Below are 22,503 nucleotides of genomic sequence, written 5' to 3' on the forward strand. Positions count from 1 at the left end.
TTCAATTGCAGACCACAGGTTATCCTATTCTCTTTCAAAGCACCCTGTAACTAGAGGGAAAGCTTTGACATCACCGAGTTCAAATCAGCACCACCACTCAGCAGCTGTGTGACCTCGGGCACATTACTGCACCTCTCTGAACCTCAGGAGCTCCCACCTTCTGAGTTATGATGGAGATCCAATGAGAACTAACAAATGTTACCCCTCCCTCCGTTTGGAAAAGCATTACTACTATTGATTAGCAGTAACAATAACTAATGTATCAAGCTCTCTCCATGTACCAGGCACTACGGTGCTTTTCCATGCCTTAATTCATATGTTCACTCACTTAATCCTAGGAGTTAGAAAACACAATTACCCCATTTTACAGAGGAGCCAACTGAGACACGGTGAGATTAAGTAACTTGCCTGAAGTCACTCTGGGTATGTAGCAGAGCCAGGATGAACCTGAATTTATACAGCCCAATTTATATCTCCTCTTCTGAAAAACACACATCTCAAGATTTCCTGTGCTTGATATTAAATGTCAATTCAAAACTACTCGGAATCCAGCTGAAAGCTGCTCCGATTTCTTGACTCAGCTGTGACATGAGTCATTCTGTGCGCATAACAATAGCCACGCCTAACAGCTTCCAGAACTACGTAAAGCCTTGATTTGCTGTCAGCGGCTTCCCTCCTGGTGGAGCAGACATTCAGCTTGACTGGAGCTGGACCCTCATTCACAATCCTCCCCTTCTATCCATGGAAAGCCAGCCCAGAGATGCCAGGGTCCTAGACCTGTGTACGTCACATGAACATTTTTAACAAAGCTTTTTTTCTATCATCTGTGAAAATTCATTCGCAGAATTTTCTGGTTGAGCATTTCTGCTCTTCTTCTCTTCCCAGACATGAATCTGCGTGGTACTACTTCCATTTATTTGCTCAACAAATATCTATACAGCTCCTGCTGGGTGCCAGGCGCTATGCTCCAAACAGTTAAATTCAAAACAACAACTTATTCCCAGTTCCTATTCATTTCCCATGAATCAATTTCTCAGTTAATTCCTTAGAATCTACGTTCAGAAACCTTGAAAGTCCTGTAGGCTCCACAACTCCAGGTAACCTGACTTGATTAAAAGAAAGATTGTCCTGTTCCAACCCCTTTAGATAAATCCACCCCCCAACCCCCCGACCATCCCCCAACACACCCGTCCCGGGCAGCGTACGTGCATGCGTACCAGGCCACTGCTTCCCCTCCACACTTCTCTCCCTCTCTGGCTCCATCCTCCTCTCTGAGTTTGCAAGCTGTCTCCCCCCATCTCCCTGGGTCTCCTGCCCCACCTCCAGAGCCGCTTTCTCCTCAGCACCGCTCCAGGGCAAGATGCCCAGTCCCTCCCTCCAGTGTGTGTTTTGCCCCCAACACCAAGCAGTTCTGCAACCCCAGCTGGGTGTCCGACAATTCAACTGGGCTTCTGATCAACTGGCTATAGACCGGAGGTCCCCACGACCCCATCCTCGCGTTTGGTGAATTGGCTAGAGCGGCCCACAGAACTCAAAGAAACATTTTACTTACTAGATTACCAGGTTTTTGGTTTACTATAAAGAGAGAGAACTCAGGAACAGCCAGATGGAAGAGATGCATAGGGCAAGGCACGGGGGAAAGGGGGCACTTGGGTGCTTCCATGCCTTCTCTGGGGGCACCTCTCTCCTGGGACCTCCACGTGTTCAACAACCCGGAAGCTCTGCCAGCTCCACTCTTCCGGTTTTTATGGCGGTGTCATTACATAGGCATGACTGATCATCACTGGCCACTGACCACTGCTCAATGTCTGGCTCCCTCCCCTCCAGGGAGGCCGGGCTGTGGGATTATGCCAAGAAGGGGGACAAAGGCCACATACGTATTTGTTATTATAAATCACAGCGTCCCACTGTGCTGTGTGCCCCTTTCCCACATCCCAGCCACCGCCTTCTTCCCCAGCTTCGTTGCCTCCACGGAACCAACCAAATGAACCACTCTTTGCCTGGTCCACTAAATGGGATAACACTGAGGTCTATCGAAAGGATGTCCCATTTTCCCAAATTAGACTAGCTCTGCCTATGCTACGGTACACAAACTGTGGATGGAAATATGCATGTTGCCTAAAAGTTCTCCTTACAAGCCCATGCCAGCGCCATAGCACATGAAAATGAAATACTATAGGGCCATCCTCACGTGACTGAGCGAAACAAAGCCCTTCTCTACCTGAACACAGTAAGGCCAGTCTCCAACCTCAAAAGTTCTATTCCAGTAAGAATGGCTTTTATTTACCTGGCAGAAGTGCCAAGTTCATCAGATAAATGCAATCTAATGAATCCGTCTCCTCGGCTGCCTCAGTTTAATGATCCTATTAAATGTCCCCAAATGTTTTTTCCAGGGGTGATCAAGGACATTTTTTTTTTTAACACTCCATTAAACTTCTGACAGTCATTTCCCAAACAGCCTATTATCTCTGTCTCCTTTGAGCCAGTCAAGGTTAAATTTTAAGCCAGAGTTTACCAAGCTCATAGCGGATGGGACATTTTATTTCACGTTGGATCCTCAGCAACTAACCCTGCGCTTCTAATGCTGACACCGGCCACTTGCTCCGTAACTCCTGAAGCCCGTCTTCCTAATTTCCAATCTATCAGGATCCTTTCTCACTGTAAACATACATTGTGTCACTCTTCTGTCTGAGCTCTGAAAAAGTTTATACTGTTTCCCGTAAAAGACCAGCCACAGCTAAGCAATTTCACAAGAATACTGGCCTTTCGTCCTCAGGCAGCTGCCCTTCTTATCTGCAAGAGCCGTTTTAGCCCACATCATTTTAATACTGAACTCGGCCACTTCCTCCAAAGCCCATGATAACAGGCACGTTGGGACATGTGAAGCTTTATGAAGACAGTGAGGGGTCACAGGGGAAATCACACAGCCTACAGCACTCACCCCCAAATCCCCACCACAGACCCCTTCTCTCCCCCAGTCTCTCTCCCTGGCCCCAGTCACCAGGGGGCCCCATGGCCGTGTCCTCTCCCTCCCCACTGCCAGACTGCTGGTTCTGAAACTGGGAACCACTGACCTCAGTTTTCATAGCAGCACTATTTACAACAGCCAAGGTATGGAAGCCACCTAAGTGTCCATCAACAGATGAATGGATGAAGAAGATGTGATACATATATATATACACACACACACACACACACACACACACACATATATACATACAATGGAATACTACTCAGCCATAAAAAAGAACAAAATTTTGCCATTTGCGGCAACATGGATAGACTTGGAGGGCACTATGCTAAGTGAAATAAGTCAGACAGAGAAAGACAAATACTGTATGATATCACTTGTTTGTGGAACCTAAAACATACAACAAACTAGTGAATATAACAAAAAAGAAGCAGACTCACAGATATAGAGAACAAACTAGTGGTTATGAGTGGGGAGGGGCAATATGAAGTGGGGGACTGAGAGGTACAAACTACTCGGTATAAGAGAGGCTTGAGGATATATTGTACATGGGGAATAGAGCCAATATTTTGTAATAACTGTAAATGGAAAGTAACCTTTAAAAATTGTATAAAAATTTAAAATAATAAAATAAAAATAAAGATTAAACATACGTTAAAAAATAAAATAAAACTGGGAATCACTGAGAGAAGAGCTCTAAAAAATGACTTGTGCCAGGTTCTAACCTAGAGATACTGACATAACTGGTCTGGGTGTGGTCTGGGCATTGATTCTTCACAGCCCAGGAGGACTATAGCCCCAGACCGCGTCCACTCAGCCCCTCCTCACTTACACTGAGCCATTCAGCTCCATCCTCAAGCTTGAACACCCGCCTCCTCTGTGAGGCAGTGGGGCCCGTGAGCTCCAGTTTTCACAGTCCCCACCACCCCCTATCAAACCCCACACTGAAGCTGAGCTTCCCTTGGGTAATCATTAATGTTTGCCCCATTAGTTTCCCTACAGCTAAAAATGAAAAGGGTGTGTTTCTTGTCCCCAGGTCTTATCAAAAGAGAGATGTCCACCAAAGCCCTGCGTTTTTTCCACCTGGCCTGTTTTGCTCACTTCTCTTGAGGGCATTTAAGTCTGGGACCCTGGTGTTGTCCTCATTTCATCCTATTATTACCATTCCTATGTTCTAGGGGAGAAAACTAAGGCTCAGACTCATACAACTGGTAGATCCTCTAAGATCAACTTGACTCAGAAGCCCAAGATCTTAAGATCTACAGGATTCTGCCATCTCTGGATGAGCTGTCTTGGTACACCACCCTACTCTATCCCCAGAGAGCTCTGGCTGTTGGAAAGTCCCTCCTTATGTAGAGTCCCAAATCTGCTTTTCATCTGCAAATATTAACATGCATATAAAAAAAGAGGGACAGCAGGAGAGTCTCATATAAAAAAGAGGCAGGGAAGCAGAGTCTGGGAGCTAGATGCATTTTGGCTGACGGGTAGGTTCTGCTCAGCTCGGGGCCAGCTGAGCCTCTGCTGTCTGGAAAGACTGCCCTGGGCTGGGGGGCCCAGAATGCCCATAGAGCCAGATGCTGAGGGCTCCAAAGGAATCTAGGTGCTCATACGCTAACAGGCGAGAAGCAAAGCGTTCCAGGAGACCAGAGGTGTGGGGTTGGAGGGGGGCACTGGGTGGAGGCAGCACAGAGGGGAGGAGAGGGCCTGGCACACAGGCTCTGATTTGGAGCCAAGATTGAAGGGATGCAGGGGCTCAAAATCAAGGAACACGTGGGGCTTCTAGAAGCTAGAAAAGGCAAAAAAAAGGACATTCTCCCCTATGGCCTCCAAAAGGGACATTGGCCAGCTGACCCCTTGATTTTAGGAATTCTGACCCCCAGAACGGTAAGAGAGAAATTTCTGTGTTATTTTAAAATAAGTTGTGGTCATTTGTTACAGCAGCAAAAAGAAAGTAATACAGTTAAAGGTTCGGGTCCTTCTACCCCACTAGTTGCCTAGGGCTGCCGTAGCAAAGTACCACAAACAGAATGGCTTACACAACAGAAGTTTATTGTCTCACAGTTCTGGACTCTACAAGTCTGAGATCAATGTGCCTGCAAGGCCACATTCCCGCTGAGGGCACAGGGGAGGATCTGTTCCAGGCCACTCTCCCAGCTTCTGGTAGGTCCTTGGCTTGTAGCAACACAACTCGTAGCTTCACATCACATCCTCCCTGTGTGCACATCTGTTCTTGTGCCCATATTTCCTTTGTACGAGGACACAGTCCTTCAGGACGGGGGCCCGCCCTAATGGGCTTATCTCAGCCTGACCATCTGCAAAGACTATTTCTAAATAAGGTCACATCCACAGGCACTGGAGGCGATGCCTTCCACACCTTTCAGGGGGGCACAGCTCAACCCACACACAATACTACTCCTAAAAGCTGCCCTGCTTTAAAAAAAACCCGGGGCAGGAGGGCAATGATTCCCTCCCAGCGAAAACAAGCCGTCCCCACTTCCTCCAGCTGCTCTGCCGAGCACACTGCAATGGCCCAGGAGCAGAGGCCGGATGCTCAGGAAGAGTGTCCGCCCGCAGCTCCCTGCAAGTTCATCACACTGCACGGGGTCTGCAGTGCTGCGGGGCCTCCCGCATCCCCTACAAGACAGCAAACTCCTCCAGGCGGGGACCACGTGGATCCCCACCCCCCACAGCCTCCAGGACCTGCCGCCTGCCTGCCACGTGCCGCTTTAGGCCGGACCCTGCATTGGTCGCTGGCTTTTCGTGTCTACCTCTCACGGGAACTGTGCAGTCGGCTCCGGCTCCTGGGCTCTTCTCTGCTGCGTCCTCAGCACCGGCCATGAGCCAACACACCCAGTAAGCGTTTGCTGAGATAGCGGGTCACTCATCTGCGGTCACGATCCACTGGGCACAGCGAACACACCAGCACCAAGTCGCTCCGTGTTGAACGAAGAAATGGCCCCAGGAAAGCTTCCCTAGATACAGAGGAGCTGAGCTGGCCTGGTTTTAAACGCTGTCCGTGAGGTGGGGGCATTCTCTGAATCACCAGGGCTTGTCATGCAGCTCGCTTCCCAAGCTCAGGTGGAAATTACGGCGGAGTGGATTCTTTCCGAAGCAGAGGCCTGATCCTACAGGAGACAAAGCAGAGATGGGACGAGCAGAGGCGTCTCTCTCTCTCATCTTAGCCCCTCGTGATGTTCCAGATGGAAACATCTTCAGGGCATCCAGTCTCTGGAACATCAGAGGGGCTCTGGACCAGCCACCACACAGCTCCAAGGCAGATGCAGAAATCCCTGCCTGCAGAATCCCCTCTGGACATCAGGCCTCTCTATTAATGAAGCCACAAGGCCCAAGGCCTAAGCTCCGGCTGCTCTAGGGTATCAGGGCCTGCTCTGGGTCCGAAAGAAAACGGTGACTGCTGTTCCCACCACGTGCACGCAAACCCTCCCCCAGAGCCGCTCCAGAGTGGTTTCTGAACAGCGCTGTCACTGCTGGTCCTTGAGGCCGGCAAAGGTTCATCTCTTTTCTCTCACCTGGAAGCCAGGTGGGCATCACCTGAGCAACGGCAGGGGCCAGTCTCCCCTATTTTGGTAACTACCCTTGCAAAGGAACAGGGCGGCTTATTTTTATAAATAAAGTTTCACACAAACATGCTCCTTGATTTTGTACTGTCTGTGGCTGCTTTCAGGCTTCGCATTGCAGAGTTGAATCAGTGTGACAGAGACTGTATGACCCACAGAGCCTGAAACCCGGGTCAACTTCCTGGACACACTTCGAAGATGCCACGAGCTCGGTTTAATGTTCCGCGCCTCCACCTTGAAATTTGGAATCTCTTTTTAACAAGGGGCGCCGCATTTTTGTTTTTCACCGGATCCTGTAAATCCTGTAGCCAGTCCTGCCTAAGTGTTTACTATCCGGCCCCAAAGTCGGCCCAGCTCTCTACTTTTCCAATCCTTGATTCCCTTTCACTCTTTGACTTAACAAGTCTGACCTCGCGAAGCTCAGCCCTTTCTGGAGCAGCCTATCAGCTGAGGGTCAGTTCTTCCTTAAGAGTAACCCTCCCAGCTATCACTAACAAGAGAGCCTACCATGAGCCAGGCACTGGGTTGAATGAAGCCAGAGTGCGACAGTGTGCCACTTATGTACCCGTCCTTGGGACCACCCAGAACAAATCTCATTCCTTAAGTCTTCAGGGACTTAAGTAAAGTTCATCTGTTTCTCCCTGCTGAGCCTTCTCTTCTCCAATCCAAAATTGTTCTGTTTCTCATTAAGACATGTTTCAAGCTCTTGTACCATCTTACTCACCCTCTCTAGATACCATCTAGTTTCCCAAGGCCCCAAACAAGGCTCCAAGTGTAGTCTGACCAGTGCAGAGTTTGGTAGCTTGGTCACCTCCATTATTCTAGATGATATATCTCTATTAATGCATCCTGAAATCACACTGCCCTTTCTGGAAATGATTCTAAAAAATCCCCCAGATCTCTGGTAGGAGAATAGCAGAACAGAAAGATGGAGGGCTGGTGCCTGATGACATCATGCAGCCACCACCATAGTTCTGAACTACCTATTTGTGTTATGTGAGAGAGAAAGAAAAAAAAAAGCCCCTACCTTGGACAAGCCACTACTATTGCACATCTTTATTATGAGTAGCCAAGTGCAGTTACTGAAAGCGCCTTTATCACCTCCAGCTTTTCGATTAGTCTTCCTGCCTCAAACCTCACACAGCTCCAATCAAATCAGCTCCAAGCAGCTTCCTCACATGCAAATCTACTGAAGACCCTCTGCTGTTTTGAAGTCTTCAATGGCTTCCCAGCACTTCTAGATAAAATCCATACTCTTTAGTATGACATTTGAGATCCTTCACACCCAGGCCAGAGTCAAGACTTATCCCCTGCCTCACCCCCAGACAACATGTGCTTGAGCCACTACACAATTCTTAGCATTCTGGCTCCTACCAGTCCTCTGACACCTGAAATGTTCCATGTGGTGAACTCCTGCTTGTCTTTCAACACCTTACTCTAAAGCTACCTCCTCCAGGAAGCCTTCCCTGATGTCCTCAGAGTAAGTCATTGCCTCCTACGGACTTCTCAGGCAAGTTCTTTGTAACGTAACTCTGATGCAGCACTTGCCACACAGTATTACAATTACTTATTTTCTGATCATTCTGTCCCCCTAGGCTGTGGGCTCCCCAAGGCAGGGAGGGACCTAACCTGATGGGTCTGTTTATCCCTAGCTGTTGGCAAATCCTAAAGAGATGAGTCAGTGATGAATGGATACACAGACCCTGGAGACTCAGAGTCGTCACCCTTCATGCGGCGGGGGCCTTGGGTGATGGCTGACCTGGAAGAGGACGCAGGGAAACTAAGCAGGTACCCTAGAGAGGGCAACCCCACCGATGCCCGTGCTGTGTCTGGGGCCCATGAATATCTGGGAAGCTGTCACTAAGCTGTCCCTGGGGACAGGGTGAAGGGTGGCAGTAACGGGGACTCCATGTCCCCTCCACGTGGTATCAAGAGGCAGAGGAGGGTGGTCTGCGTCCAGTCTCAGCCCCAGACCTACCCCACACCACAGTCCATCAACCCCTCCGGGGAAAACCCTAGACGTGGGAAAATCTCAGCCCTGCTTCAGGCCATCAAACAGCAGGGCAGGTACCAACTGCTCCAACGAGAATCCCCACCAGAGAGCATTTCTGTTCTGAAGCATTTTCTCCCACGAGCTCACCTCCTCCTTTCCACGAGGGTAGGCAGAGCCCCGATCGTTATTATTATGGCCCCATTTTACAGGTGGGGACATGATGGCCCAGAGAGGCGAGGTGTGCCCAAGCTCACACACCCAGCAAGAGGTTGAGCTGGGGGCTGAGCCCACCTCCTTCCCACAGGAGCCCAAACGCAAATACCAGGGTCCCACAGCAGCAGCCAACCACGGGGGCACCAGAAGACACCAGGCCCTTGGCTCATGCATGAGGCCCAGCGCCCGTGCAGCCCCCTTTAAGGAGCGCTGGGCCTTCCTGCAGGGCTCCAGTCTTAATTTTAGCTTGGAGGCCTGCCACCGGAGCCTTCAGCCAGCAGCAGGCTGAAGTTATGCGGGACAGCTGTCAGCCGGCACGCTGGGTGGGGCCTATTTAGCCACCAGCGGCACAAGTCTGGGGACACTGTTGTCCCTGCCCCAGGTCTTTTCAGCCCCGCTGGCCACACGGCTCCGATCTCCTCTCGCAGGTCACCCAGCTCCACGATGATGGCCGAGGAGCACACAGACCTGGAGGCCCAGATCGTCAAGGACATTCACTTCAAGGAGATCGACCTGGTGAACCGGGACCCCAAGAACATTAACGAGGACATAGTGAAGGTAGGCTCGAGGGCCTGCCCCGGCGCCCCCCGCCTGGAGGGTGTCAGGTTGGGTGCTGGAAGGGGCAGGCTCTGCTCCCGCGCGATCGGCTTCCCTGAAAAGAGACCTGTTCCTCTGTCTTCTCCAAATCCCACCCACCCCCCCGTCCCGCAAACCAGCTTGTACCCCCAAAGAGCCTTTAGTGTCAACAAGAGCAAAGAATCAGCTGCACATACAGGCCCATCGACCGGGGCGGGGCAGGCGAGGCGCAAAGGAAACTCTTCACAACTCTGTAGCTCTTCCCGTGTGCTCTTGGCCCTCGGCTGGCGACAGACGAGGCGGCCAAGTTGGGCCCTTTCCATGCCAGGGGCATTTTGCGGTCTCCACAGTGGGTGCGGGGTTAATCCCCAGAGGGCGGTTTCCAGCAGGGCTGCTGGCCCCTTGCAGGGGCCCCCGCTGCCCCAGGCTGGGGGGCTGTACCCAGCACTCATGCCTGCTCCTGGCACGTGCAGCATCCAGGCCAGGCCAGAGGCCGCTCAGAGGGCACCGGGACCCCTGAAAGGGAATCTTGTATGAGGGTTACCCTGCCTTCAGGGAGTCTCCTTCACGGCCAGGCCTGAGTCAGGCCTCTTTCCTCACCCGATGCCATCAGCAGCCCGGCTGCCTCCAGGGCCACCCCTCAGTCCAGCCTCTACCCGGTAGCCACAGGGATCTTACTACAGCAGAATTCCTGGGAGAAGGGTACCCACCAACCAGCATCAAAGTCACTGGAAGGGCCTTTAAAAGGGCAGGTGCAGGGGCCTCCCGGGTGCTCTGCATACATCAGAACCACAGACCAGTGGTGTCCAGTAGAAATATAATGCGACCCATTATACAATCACCCTATGTCATTTTAAGTTTTCCAGCAGCCATGACTTTAAAAAGGAAAAACAAACAGGCAAAATTAATTTTCAAGATATTTCTCATTTAAGCCAATATGTCCAAAATAGTATCATTTCAACGTGTAATCACTACAAAACAATTATTGGTGAACAATTGTATAATCTTTCCTCATCTTCAAAATCTAGTGTGTATCTGAGACGTGGGATGCATCTCAGTTCAGACTCCAAAGCTTTTATGAGAAACCCTTCTGCCTTTAGATTCCACGTAATGAACAGTTGAAAACTGAGTCACAAACCCAAACTGTGCCAAACATTCTTACAAGTTTCCCAATCACAGAATTAACTATCAGTTTTTACATTTTAATTAAAATTAAACACGATTTAGAACCCTTCAGTTGCACTACCCACAGGTCAAGTGCTCGTACATAGCTCAAGGCCACTGGATTAGACAGCGGGGTTAAGGGCTTGTTCTAAAGGACAGCCCTGCGTGGTCACCTTCAGTGGGACACCTCCCATGCTGCATGAGTCTAACTTCCCCCCATGGCATTCGAACCCCAGCACATCTGGCCCCTACCTTCCCCTTCCACCTCCAGCTCCCGTGCCTCCTGTGCCTTTGCCAGCAGCCAGCCTCCTCTCCTCCACGTGGTGGACGCCCACTCAGCCTTCGAGACCTGATTCAAATGTCACCTGCTCAGGAAGCCTTCCCCAACTCCTCCAAGCAACCAGGAGCTCCTTCCTCTGTGCCCTCGCCTCACTCAGGGCACTTCCCTGTAGCAGCTCCTATTGTGCTATTATTGTATTTATACGTGTCTTCTGTGGTGCAGAGAGGGCCAGCACAGCACAGTTTGGGAAGTGCGGCAAAATTAGGGAATGAACGTTCCGAACTGAAAAGCACCATACACACGCCAAACAGTATTTGTCGTGGTTTGTGCAGTGTGATCTAGACGGAACGGTCCCAGACTTGACACTAACAGATGTGGTTTCAAATCCAGACTCCTCTACTTAAAAACAATGACACCGGACCCCCTGTAAAATGAGCATAATTTACTCCCCCAGGGTAAATGGATCTCAGAGCAGCGCTGTGCCATAGAAATAGACCGAGAGGATTGCATGAGATAAGAGGTTTGAAAGTGCCTACGAGAGTCCCTGGCACACAGCAAGGGTGTGCAGATGTGATCTGATTAGGAGCCTGGAGGAGCCTGCAGGACAAGAGAGCTAAGCCAGGGCCGGCGTTGACACTCAGGCTCCCCTCTGGTGGGCCCTGGCGGCTGCGGGAAGGCAAAAGAGGACCCTTAGGGAGCATGTGTTTTCTGAAGGATCCCGCAGCAGGTGACAAGTGGAGAGGGGCTCTCGGGTCCCAGTGAGCCAGGAGGGAGCTGGCTCCAGGCTCGAGGCCCAGATTATAATCCAAGGCAGGGATGGGGGCGGCCACACGGATGTGGTTGCTTATGCAGGCTCCCAGGGGGCTGGGAGCTACCCTCTCCCGGAGGCCCTGAGCCCCAGAAAACCATGCCCCAAAGGTGAAGCAAGAGGCCCACAAATGTTCTTGTCGAGAGGAGATGATTATTTGGTGTATTTACTGGACATTCCCTGGTTTGGGAACTTATTTGACTTTTTCTTTCATTTTTAATGAGTGAGAGATGAAAACGTTTTGAAATTTAGAACAGGGATTCTAAAACTGAACCAGATAAATACCACAGACAGGTTCAAGAAGACTTCAGGTTGGTGTAATGGGATGTGAAAGAATGAAGAAAAGGAAGAAATGGGAGAGAGCGTGGCTGAAAGAGAGAGGTCTGGCCTTCGGGTCACCTGGATGTCTTTCATCGACCAGGGAAAGGACCGGGGGGTGGGGGGAGGACAAGGGACCGAGGGGGTGAGGGGGACAGAGATGGAGAGAAAGAGAAACAAGGTCAGGCCAAGATGAAGGCTGGAAAGGCTCCCGTTGGGGTGGTGTCACATGTGGTAACAGGCTCCACGTGTGTGAGGATGACGCCGTAAGACGGTAAAATAAGACAGGCTACAGAGACCCAAGTCTAGTCCCAGCCCTGACTCTAGCTTGCTGTGTGATCCTGGGCAAATCCCTTTCCCTCTCTGGGCCTGAGTCCCTAGTGTAGACAGAGGCCGGGTCGAGAAAAGGGAGACCCGTCCCCTCCACCGCCAGCTGCTGAGGTTTCACACAGAAAAGACAAGGGTGAAGAGCAGGAGACGCACCCATCGGGCCCTTGGATTTGACCCTCAGCAGAAGGAGGTGCTCCCTCTGGATTTCTAGAGTCAAAACTTTCCCAAACTTCCCTGAGCAAGGCCTGGTGCTACCCTTGAACCCAGGCTGGAAAGTGAGTGCCAACAGCTGAGGGAGAGCTCCGCACAGCCCAGCAGTCTTGACTGTAATCTCCCAGCTCTGGGCTGGGCCTGGGCAGAGGGGAGGCTCGCCTCATTCCCTTCACCCCCACCATCACCACCATTCATGGAACATCGATTCCACGAGTCATTCCTGAGCGCCTGCTCCGTTCCAGGCACTGTGCTGTCGCATAGGACGTGGCAATGAGCAATGAGACCCACTGCGTGTAGGGCCCATGCTAGGCTCTCGGGGGGCGGGAAAGGAGGCCTGCACTCCAGCTGGTCAGTGAGGACACCATTCCCTTCAGACCCAGATTGCAAAGACTCCAGCCTCTTCCTCGTGCGTTCCTGCAGGCCCCCAGTCCCACCCCAAAGTCCACCAGTTATTTGTGAGAGGTCTCAGGGCTTTCCCATCGACACCCCTCCCCCTCCCCAACTCACACTTAGGCAGCCAGGCCCTAGAGCAGGGACATATGAACCCCTCGGCAGGCAGGTCCTTCTGGTTTCAACCACTCCCCTCAGGCACTCAGGGCCGGCCCTTCAACCAGGGCCGAGGGAGAGACCTGACCCAAGCCCATCACACTAGTTCCCACCTACCTCCAACCCACATCTGCCACAAGACCCTCCCCCTTCAGAAAAGCACACAGACAGCACCTTCTGCCTCTCAGCTTAGGCTAACAAACACCCAGAGGACCCAGTAACCCTCCTTCCCCCAAGGTCTCCAAACTCTGCTCCCATTGTGGGCCCATCTGGACACCCTGTTTCACAAAGATGAAACTGACCTGGTGCTTCCTCTTCAGAAGAATCCAACAGATTCCAAGAATCCAAGAATTCCAACAGACAGAGAAGATGAGACTAAAAACAATGAGAATGCACAGGTGGAGGTGATAAATGCCTTAAATCAGTGCCAGATGAAGGGTCATGGGAAGGAGGAAGACATCACTTTCATCTGGGAAAATCAGGCACCAGCTTCATGGAGACGTGGTATCCAAGGTGCATAAATAATAATAAAAATGTAAAATGTGGAAAGGGGGCATCAGGCTTTCCAGGAAGAGAGAACAAAATAAGCAAAGGCCACAACGTAGAGGAGAATGATGGGCAGAGTCAGAAAAGGTGAGGAACGGGTATTGCCACTCCCCTGCCTATGTCCGTGGCAGACATTACTAATGGATCACAGCACGTTTCCAGGAAGCCATGGACCATCAGCTAGGCTGAGTTGGCCCACAGGCGAAACCTCTTTGCTATGCTGTCTGCAGGCGAAAAATGGGACTAGGAGCATCTGAAAGGGAATTTGTGGGAGAGGAGGCAGAAAGGGCAGGTTGAGGCTGAATTAGGAAAGGTCATGACCTGCCAGTCATTCCACATTGGCAATTCCTTCATTTTGGAAAGTACCCCTGGCAAGTACCTCTAAGAAGGGCTATACCCTGGATTAACTCACACTGGGGTATTTACAACACAGTGCTGTAGGGACTCCTGTGTATCAACTAGAGTTTTTAAAAACATCCACTTTCTTGGGGAGCTTGTGAAAATGCAGATTTCTGGGCCCTGCCACCAGAAATTTTGTGAGGCAGGGCCAGTGAATGCTTTGTACTTTAAAGTACAAACAAGTTCCCCTTGTCCTATAGAAGATAAACCTGTAGTCCAGAGTTGTCACCAGTTTCCCCTAAAGACACAGAGTATCAGTTATCCACTGCTGTGTGACAAATCACCCTAAAGCTCCATGCTTAAAGCACCAAGCCTTTGAGGCTCTCTCAGTTCTGTGGGCTGAGCAGCCTCAGTTGGGCAGCTCTGCTGGTCTCACTGGCCTCTCATGCAGCTGCAGCAGCATCTCCTCTACAGCATTCTGGTGGTTAAAGCGAGTCACAGGGCAAGCCCAGACTCGCTATGGTCTGAGACTGTGTGCTGAGAGGCATGACCAATCTGGGGTCATCTTTGGAGACTAGCTAACTTCCCCCCAGAAGCTGGTGCACAGCTAACCTACAGCTCAACCCAGGGCCATTCCTACTACTCTCCAGTCCACTGCACCAGCCTTCCCGAAGGCAGAGACTAAGGGGGCAGGGAGGGAAGGGAAGAGACGGGCAAGGACAGGGCTCTGAGATCTGATGGGGGCTCCTCTGGTGGATCCCTTCTCTTCACACCCCCCCCACCCCGGTCACCCTCTGTTATCTTGGTCTCTTCACAGTTCCTTTAAATGAACCCAAGTGTCCTTACCTCCAGGCCAGGTGCCCCAGGCACCCCCTGTAGGATGCCCAGGACCCCAAGATCCCACTAATCCCTGGCCCCCCTCTTCCTGCCCTCAGAACCAGCCTGTGTTGCATTCTTGCCTCACCTCCTGCTGAGGTACCCGGTCCTGCGATGACCCTGATCAGGGAGACAGCAGGGGAAATTCAGGCTCAGGCTTTGATGTCAGGCCAGCGTGGGCTCCACCCCTGCTTGTCCTTACAGGCTGGGCGAAATGCTGGATGTAAGACACGTGGCCAGAAACAGACACCTACAAGGGCCAAATTGTGGGCATTACTATGGTTATCCCAGATTGCATAGAATTCTATTTTTTAATTAATTTTTTTGGAGTACAGTTGATTTACAATGTTGTGTTCATTTCCGGTGTACAGCAAAGTGAATCAGTTATACATATACACACATCCACTCTTTTTTAGATTCTTTTCCCATATAGGTCATTACAGAGTATTGAGTAGAGTTCCCTGTGCTATACAGTAGGTCCTTATTAGTCATCTATTTCATATATAGTAGTGTGTGTATGTCAATCCCAACCTCCCAATTTATCCCTTGCCCCCTTTCCCCCTTGGTAACCATAAGATTGTTTTCTACATCTGTGACTCTAGTTCTGTTTTGTAAATAGGTTCATTTGTGCCATTTTTTACATTCCACATATAAGTGATATCATATGGTATTTGTCTTTCTGGGTCTGACTGACTTCCCTCAGTGTGACCATCTCTAGGTCCATCCGTGTTGGTGCAGATGGCATCGTTATGTTCTTTTCTATGGCTGAGTAATATACCATTGTATCAATATACAGGTACCGTATCTTCTTTATCCATTCCTCTGTCGATGGGCATTTAGGTTGCTTCCATGTCCTGGCTGTTGTAAACAGTGCTTCAGTGAACATTGGGGTGCATGTATCTTTTCAAATTATGGTCTTCTCCAGATATATGCCCAGGAGTGGGACTGCTGGATCATATGGTAGCACTATTTTTAGTTTTTAAGGGACTAGCATACTGTTCTCCATAGTGGCTGTTACCAATTCACATTCCCACCAGCAGGGGAGGAGGGTTCCCTTTTCTCCACACCCTCTCCAGCACTTATTGTTGGTAGACTTTTTGATGATGGCCATTTTGACTGGTGTGAGGTGATACTTCATTGTGCTTTTGATTTGCATTTCTCTGATAATTAGTGATGTTGAGCATCTTTTCACGTTATTGCCAATTATAACACATGAAGCAGAGCTTTGCCGTTTCTCAGCTATTCTGCAGCTAAAGCTTTAACTTTACAGGCCAGTGCTTCTCAGGCTATCTGGGTGAAAGGTCAGTTTTATTATTATTATTCCAATCTGTTGTACACCAATAGTTTGTAAAAGTCAATAAAAATTAACTACTAGAGAGATGAAGGGAAAAATAGGCATTGACAATGTAAGCTCCAATTTTTATTAGTAGAATCAACAGACATAAAATTATTGGCTCACATCACTGTGACTATTTCCAAATGCCTACTCTCAACTTCTGTACTTGCCTTGTTGGGAAGGGGGCAGTGACTGTGGACCACTCTTTAAATAGCAAGGTAATAGGTGAGAAAACCAAGACCCAACAAAGCTAAGCCACTCCTTTGGGTCTTGACTCCGAAACTAACTCCGTGTCACTAGGGATGTTGGTCCAATCCTCTCGGTAGAGTTAAAACAAACAAAAAACTGAAAACAAACAAAAAACACAGGCCCAGAGAGGGCAAGTACCAGGTCTCAAATCACACAGTGATTCGCTGAACAGGTGGAAACTGGACCCAGATATCTGTCCCCCTGCCGAGAGCCGCTCCCCCCACCCACAGAGCGCCTGTCTGAACTGCGCAGGGCCCTGGATGGCCAAGGACTGAGTCACGCAGGAATGCGGGGGAGGCATTTTTGAAGTGGGTGTGGCGTCTGGCCTCCCCCTCAACCGCCGCCGGCAGCGCCCAGCTCTGCTGTCCTGCACCTTCCCCGCCCTCTTGGGGACGGCGGGAGCGGCGCTGGCCGGTTCCGATGAATCAACTGGCTCTCTTGCTGTTCCAAAAATAAATATGCCAGAGAAGGGGACACCAACCTTACGAGCAGCCCCTTTCTCCCCTTCCCACAGCCAGCCCCGCCTCCAGCTGCACACGGAGCCCTGAAGCTCCGCCCACGGCCCGAGCCCCCTGCCCGCAGCCATTTCCCCTCCACTTCCAGAAAGGAATTAAGAAATGAAGTCACCGTGCGCCTGTGATACACTGGCGCGTCTGCCTAGGGCTGCCTGAGCCGGCCTTATAAATATCTCCCCAAACTAGTGTGGTGACCAGAGATTGGTCTCAGTGCTCAGTCCTGATTAGGAACGGCCTCCTCCTCCCAGGACTCCCTGTCCCTCTGAGAGCATATTTTCGCATTCACAGACAACGGAGCTGTTGCCCTGTGCACAGTGCCTAAGGCAATTACTTGAAATAATTCAAATGCCAGCAACAACAGCTTCTACCTTGTGCAAAAAAAAAAAAAAATCATTAACGGGCAGAGAGATCCTTGGGGGCAGGATTATTACCATAGCAGAAAAGGAGGGAAAAGAGGACCCCATCCATCCTACCTGCGCAGGCTGAGTACGCATGCACACACACATTTATGACCAGGTAGGTTGGAGAACTGTCGTATTTACGATCTGGGTGTCAACAGCTTTTCTGAGATATATTTTCATAGGAACTTCAGAGCAACTGAACAAACGATTACTGTCACTGGGCAGCTACCACGTATTGTACTAAGCATTGCCCAAGAGGAGGGGTGCCTAGCACAAAGTGGGTGCTTAATAAATATTCGTTTGGATGAATGGATGGATGGATATGAATTGGTGGATGGATATGGATGGATGGATATGGATGGATGGATGGATGGATCCATGGATGGATGGATAGGTGGGTGGATGGATCCATGGATGGATGGATAGGTGGGTGGATGGATGGGAGAATGGATAGATAGATGGATGGGTAAATGAACAGATGGTGGGAAATGGATGGATGGAAAAGAAATTACTTCTGTGCTTCATAACAGAGTTGTAAGAAGTAGCAAACACATTTTACAGTTGAGGAAATGAAGCTCAAAGAGGTTATCTGCCAAGGTCACTCATCAGATCAGCAACTGCGCTGGTGTGCAAAGCCACCTTTGGGACCCTAGCTTCCTGTTGAAGAAAGCGCTCTGTAACAGCCACCAGCAGCTAACAATTAGTGATCAGGGATTCTGTGCCAGGCAATGTTCTGAGTATTTACATGTCATACCTTATTCAATCCTCCGATAAACCTAATGAAATCAATCTAGGAAAATGAGGCATATGAAAGCTAAGACACTTGCTGAAGGTCACAGAGCCAATAAGAGGCAGAGCTGGACTCAAACCTCAGCACTGCGACTTCAGTCAAGGGCTCTTTTCCACTTTGTCGCCTCTTAGAGGCCAGACACAAATCATCAAACGTGTTGAATGGAGGAATACGTGAACAAAGCAGGCTGGGCTGCCGAGGGGCAGGGGAATTGCTGCCTGCTTGGAGCAGAGTGGGCGGCTGCGAAGAAGGGGCTGGGGCCCTGCCCTGGGGCAGGTCTCTCTGGCCAACAAGGACCAGACCTCAGAGGGGACAGTCACCCTCCCTGAGAGCCAGCATCTGCCTCGGGGTCTGACCCTGGCTGGGGCCGCGTGAAGAGCTTAGATTAGAATCAGGACGCCCAGATGCACCTGTCTGCCCAGCTGGACGTGAGGAGGCAGGGCTGGGTCATCTGTGAGTGGGGAGACACAGTCCTAAGGAACAGTCACAGGAGGGGCAGTAGAGGCCCCAGGCGCTGAATGGGAGAGAGGAGGAAGGAGGGAGAGCCTGCTGGATAAAGGCAGGGAGCACGCCTCCACCCAAAGGCCTCCCTCAGCTACCCAAGTTCCTGGGGCCACACCAGGATCCAGAGCCCAGCCCGGGGGGCTAGGAGGCATCAGGCACAGGCCGGGCATGGCCATGATAGGGGAGGGGCGGGCTTCAGAGGTCAGAACACCTCAGTCGGCAGGATCCAGGCCCTGGGGGTTTGACTGAATCTCCACAATCATGGTGCATGTACCAGGTCAACGTTGGAATGGTCCCCCAGGGCCTATAGTCCCCAGCTTCTTGGATCTGCAAGCAACAGCAACTCTGGATTTCTGCCCATATAGACCAGATGTAGAAAGATGCCAGCCCTTTCCAGCCACTCTCCAAAGCCATGGGACGTTCCCCAAGCAACTTGGGCCTTCTTTTACAAACATCCAGCATACTGCTCCTGCATCTCTGCCTCCAAACCCCCAGCCCCCCAAATTCCCAGCCAGATACCACCTCCACCTACAAGAAGCCCTCCAGGAAGAAGTGCCACCCTTTCCAAGGAGATGAGGACCATATTCATATTCTTCCTTCCAGCCCTTCCCTTCCATCCAGGGGGCCATATGAGAGGTTATGTGACCTCTGCTAAACCCCTGCAGAGAGAAAGCTGGAGGTTGAGATGTACAAGCGGGTCCCGGAAGGACCTCTGCCCACCCAAGTCAGCTTTTGAACATCGCCTGCAGCCTGAAATCTCACCCCGTGAACTCTGCTCCACAACAACGTACCATCCCCAGGGTGGGGCTGCACCCTTAGCTGTCTCCGGGGGGACCCAGGGATCTGAGGCCTGGCACAGGAGCTCAGAATCCAGCCACACGAGAAAAACAGGCCTCAACACTGGACATACAACATGGTCATGTCCACTCCCCCCCACCAAAAGAGTTACACTGGAAAGAAAAATACCAAAGCAATAATAATTTTAGTACTAGAGAAATACAAATGGGAGATGCTTGTGTTTTGTTTTTGCTATTCCCTTAATTTTCTGCAATGTGGCTATGTTATAAGAAAAGGTAATTTTAATAATAACTTTAGGCATAGAGGGGATCCCCTTCCCCTCAAAAAGTAGGAAAACGGTTCACTTGGGGGTTGAAGTTTGAGCTCTGGCATCACTGGTCCCCACTCCCCCCGCCAATTAGTCTGATCCATTCATGCATTCATTCAACCAACTACTATGAAAACAGCCCAGGAACACACTGCCCCCATGTTACAGACAAGACAGCTAAGGCTCAGTGCCACTAAATGAAATCACATATGAGAAAGTAGCTATGACGGTGCTTAATGCACAGCAGGGATTAGCGAACAGTTAAGGGACTTGGCTGAAAGCAATCTTTTGTATTTCTTCCGTCTTCCCAAATGGGGCCTCAGTCACCATTTCAGTGGGATGCGTGAGCAGGTTTCTCTGAATGCCCACGTTCCTCGCAGCTGCAAAGGAGGGATGGGGTGGGCAGCGGCAGAGGAAGGTCTGAGGTCGCTGCAGGACCAGCGTGGGGAGAGCAAAGCCTGTGTCCTCCACGGGTGCTGCGCTCAGACACCAGATGCCTCCACCAGCCAGGACGCCGCGGCCCTCACCTCACCACGTGCCGGATCCTAACACAGCTCTCAGGCCGCTGCACCTCCCTCTAAACACCTCCATGACCCCAAACCGGGCGGGATTCGGCGACGGCTCCCAACTCACCCCCCACGTGCATCCTCACAGCTGCGGCAGCCAGAGTGAGCCACTCAAAACTCAGATCAGAGATGCAGAGGACAGGCTGGTAGTTTCCAGAGGCGGGGAGAGGGGTGGTGAAATGGGTGAAGGGGCCCAACGGGTGCAAACTTCCAGTTATAAGATAAGTAAGTCCTGGGGATGTAACGTAGAGCATGGTGACTACAGTTAACAATACTGTATGTAGCGTCTATTTAAAAGGTGCCAAGAGAGTAGTCGTAAAAGGTCTCATCACACACACAAATACGTAACTATGTGTGGCGACACACGTTAACTACAGTCAGTGCAGTGATCATTTCCCAACATACACAAAATCAAATTATGTTGAACACCTGAAATGAATATAATGTTAGATGTCAATTATACCTCAACTGAAAAAAAGCTCAGATCCAGCCGAGCCACACCCTGTGCAAAAGCCCTCAGTGGCTCTCATTGCACTCAAGCCCCCATGCTTGCCCCGCCTGGCCTCTCCAGCCTCCCTCCGGCCTGGGCCTGCGCTTGGCCTTCCAGAAGCACCTACATCTCCCCAAGAGCACACACTGTCTATCCCACTGGGTCGCAGCAGCTGGTGCCCCAAACGCTCTTTTCCAGCCCACAACTCCTCCCTCCCCCTGGCTACCTCTAGGTATCAGCTTAGCTAGATGTCACCTCCTCCAGGAAGCCTGACACCCAGGCTAAGTTAAATGTCACCCTGTGGGTGCACACGGCCTGTCCTTCCCGTACCGGAGCACTGGTCACTGTGATGTAACTGCCTGCCGTAAGCTCCAGGAGGGCAGAAACCTTCGCCTGTTCGTCATCCTATCGGCAGGCACCCGGTACGTTTTTTCAGGATGACTGTCCAATTCCCTAGGATCACAAAATAATAGAATTTCAGAGCCACGGCTCGTGGCCTGCCTCTAACTTAGTTTCTTTTAGTAAGTTACTCAACTCCTGGGGGCCTCTGATCCATCCATGAGAGAGAGAAGTGGACCGGCTCTTGTTCCTCTCTGCTCTGGGACAGCACCGGCATCACCTGGGACTTGTCAGAAATGCAGGATCTCAGGCCCCACCCTGGACTCACCGGGGTCAGAATCCCAGGGGGTGGGGCCCAGCCACCTGGTTTAACAAGCCCCCCAGGGGGTTCTGACGCTTGAGAAGTGGGTGGCTGCTGTGACTTGAGGGTTCCCCCTCCCACCCCTGCAGGTGGATTTCGAAGACGTGATCGCGGAGCCCGTGGGCACCTACAGTTTTGATGGCGTGTGGAAGGTGAGCTACACCACCTTCACCGTCTCCAAGTACTGGTGCTACCGCCTGCTGTCCACACTGCTGGGGGTCCCACTGGCCCTGCTCTGGGGCTTCCTGTTCGCCTGCATCTCCTTCTGCCACATCTGGGCGGTGGTGCCCTGCATCAAGAGCTACCTGATCGAGATCCAGTGCATCAGCCACATCTACTCGCTCTGCATCCGCACCTTCTGCAACCCGCTCTTCACTGCCCTGGGACAGGTCTGCAGCAACATCAAGGTGATGCTGCGGAAAGAAGTATGAGGCTGGGTGGGCAGCAGGGGTGGCGGGGCAGGGGAGCCCCGCTGGGCTGGCCCCACCATCAGGCTCTGCGGGGCTGCCGGCAAGCTCTTTCTCCTTGGGGACCGCTGCTTCCCCCCAAGACGGGAGCACACAGAGTAGGGAAGCCGGAGAGAAAAGACAGCCCGCCACGGAAGCGCAGTGGCCTTCCCTCCGCCCCCTGCCCCACCACAACACCCCCATGACCAGGTGCCAGGAAGATCATTGGCTAAGAGGCAGCTACCGCAAATCTATGAATTCACTTGTACTGTAACGGCATAATCCAGCCCTCAGCTCCCACCTGGACACACCCCCTCCCCCCCAGGAAACCACCAGTGACTGCTGGCGTTAGCAGGGTGGCTCCAATAAAGGGTTTCCGGCTGCATCTGGGAAATGCTGTGTTTTGCATGTGTCCATAAGGTGGGTGCGCGTCCTGACCAGCTCCAAAAATATATTTCTCTGCCCTGAGAAGCAGGAGGGGCAAGCTGGTCGGCCCTTCTCTCGGCCAAATGCAAGAACCAGATTTTGGTTTCTCTGGGAATTCTTGTTTGCTGGGTATCTGTTCCTTGGGAGATTATTTCCCGTTGATTTCTGTTGCCCCTGGGCCAGCCAGTGGTCACCCACAGAAGAAAATGGCCGCTGGGTTAGAA

General features: G+C 51.3%; 1 protein-coding gene across 1 annotated transcript; it reads left to right on the forward strand.

Moving 5' to 3' along the window:
• Positions 1 to 9,122: 9,122 nt before the first annotated feature.
• CAV3 (caveolin 3) lies at positions 9,123 to 22,242 on the forward strand. Its single transcript, XM_029243627.1, has 2 exons — positions 9,123 to 9,313; positions 21,497 to 22,242. Exons 1-2 carry the CDS (start codon positions 9,200 to 9,202, stop codon positions 21,836 to 21,838), a joined length of 456 nt encoding a protein of 151 aa, XP_029099460.1. The 5' UTR covers positions 9,123 to 9,199; the 3' UTR covers positions 21,839 to 22,242.
• The last annotated feature ends 261 nt before the right edge of the window (positions 22,243 to 22,503 follow it).

Source organism: Monodon monoceros, unplaced genomic scaffold (assembly GCF_005190385.1).
Source record: "Monodon monoceros isolate NGI ecotype Baffin Bay Population unplaced genomic scaffold, NGI_Narwhal_1 Super_Scaffold_3, whole genome shotgun sequence".
Taxonomy (NCBI): Eukaryota; Metazoa; Chordata; class Mammalia; order Artiodactyla; family Monodontidae; genus Monodon; species Monodon monoceros.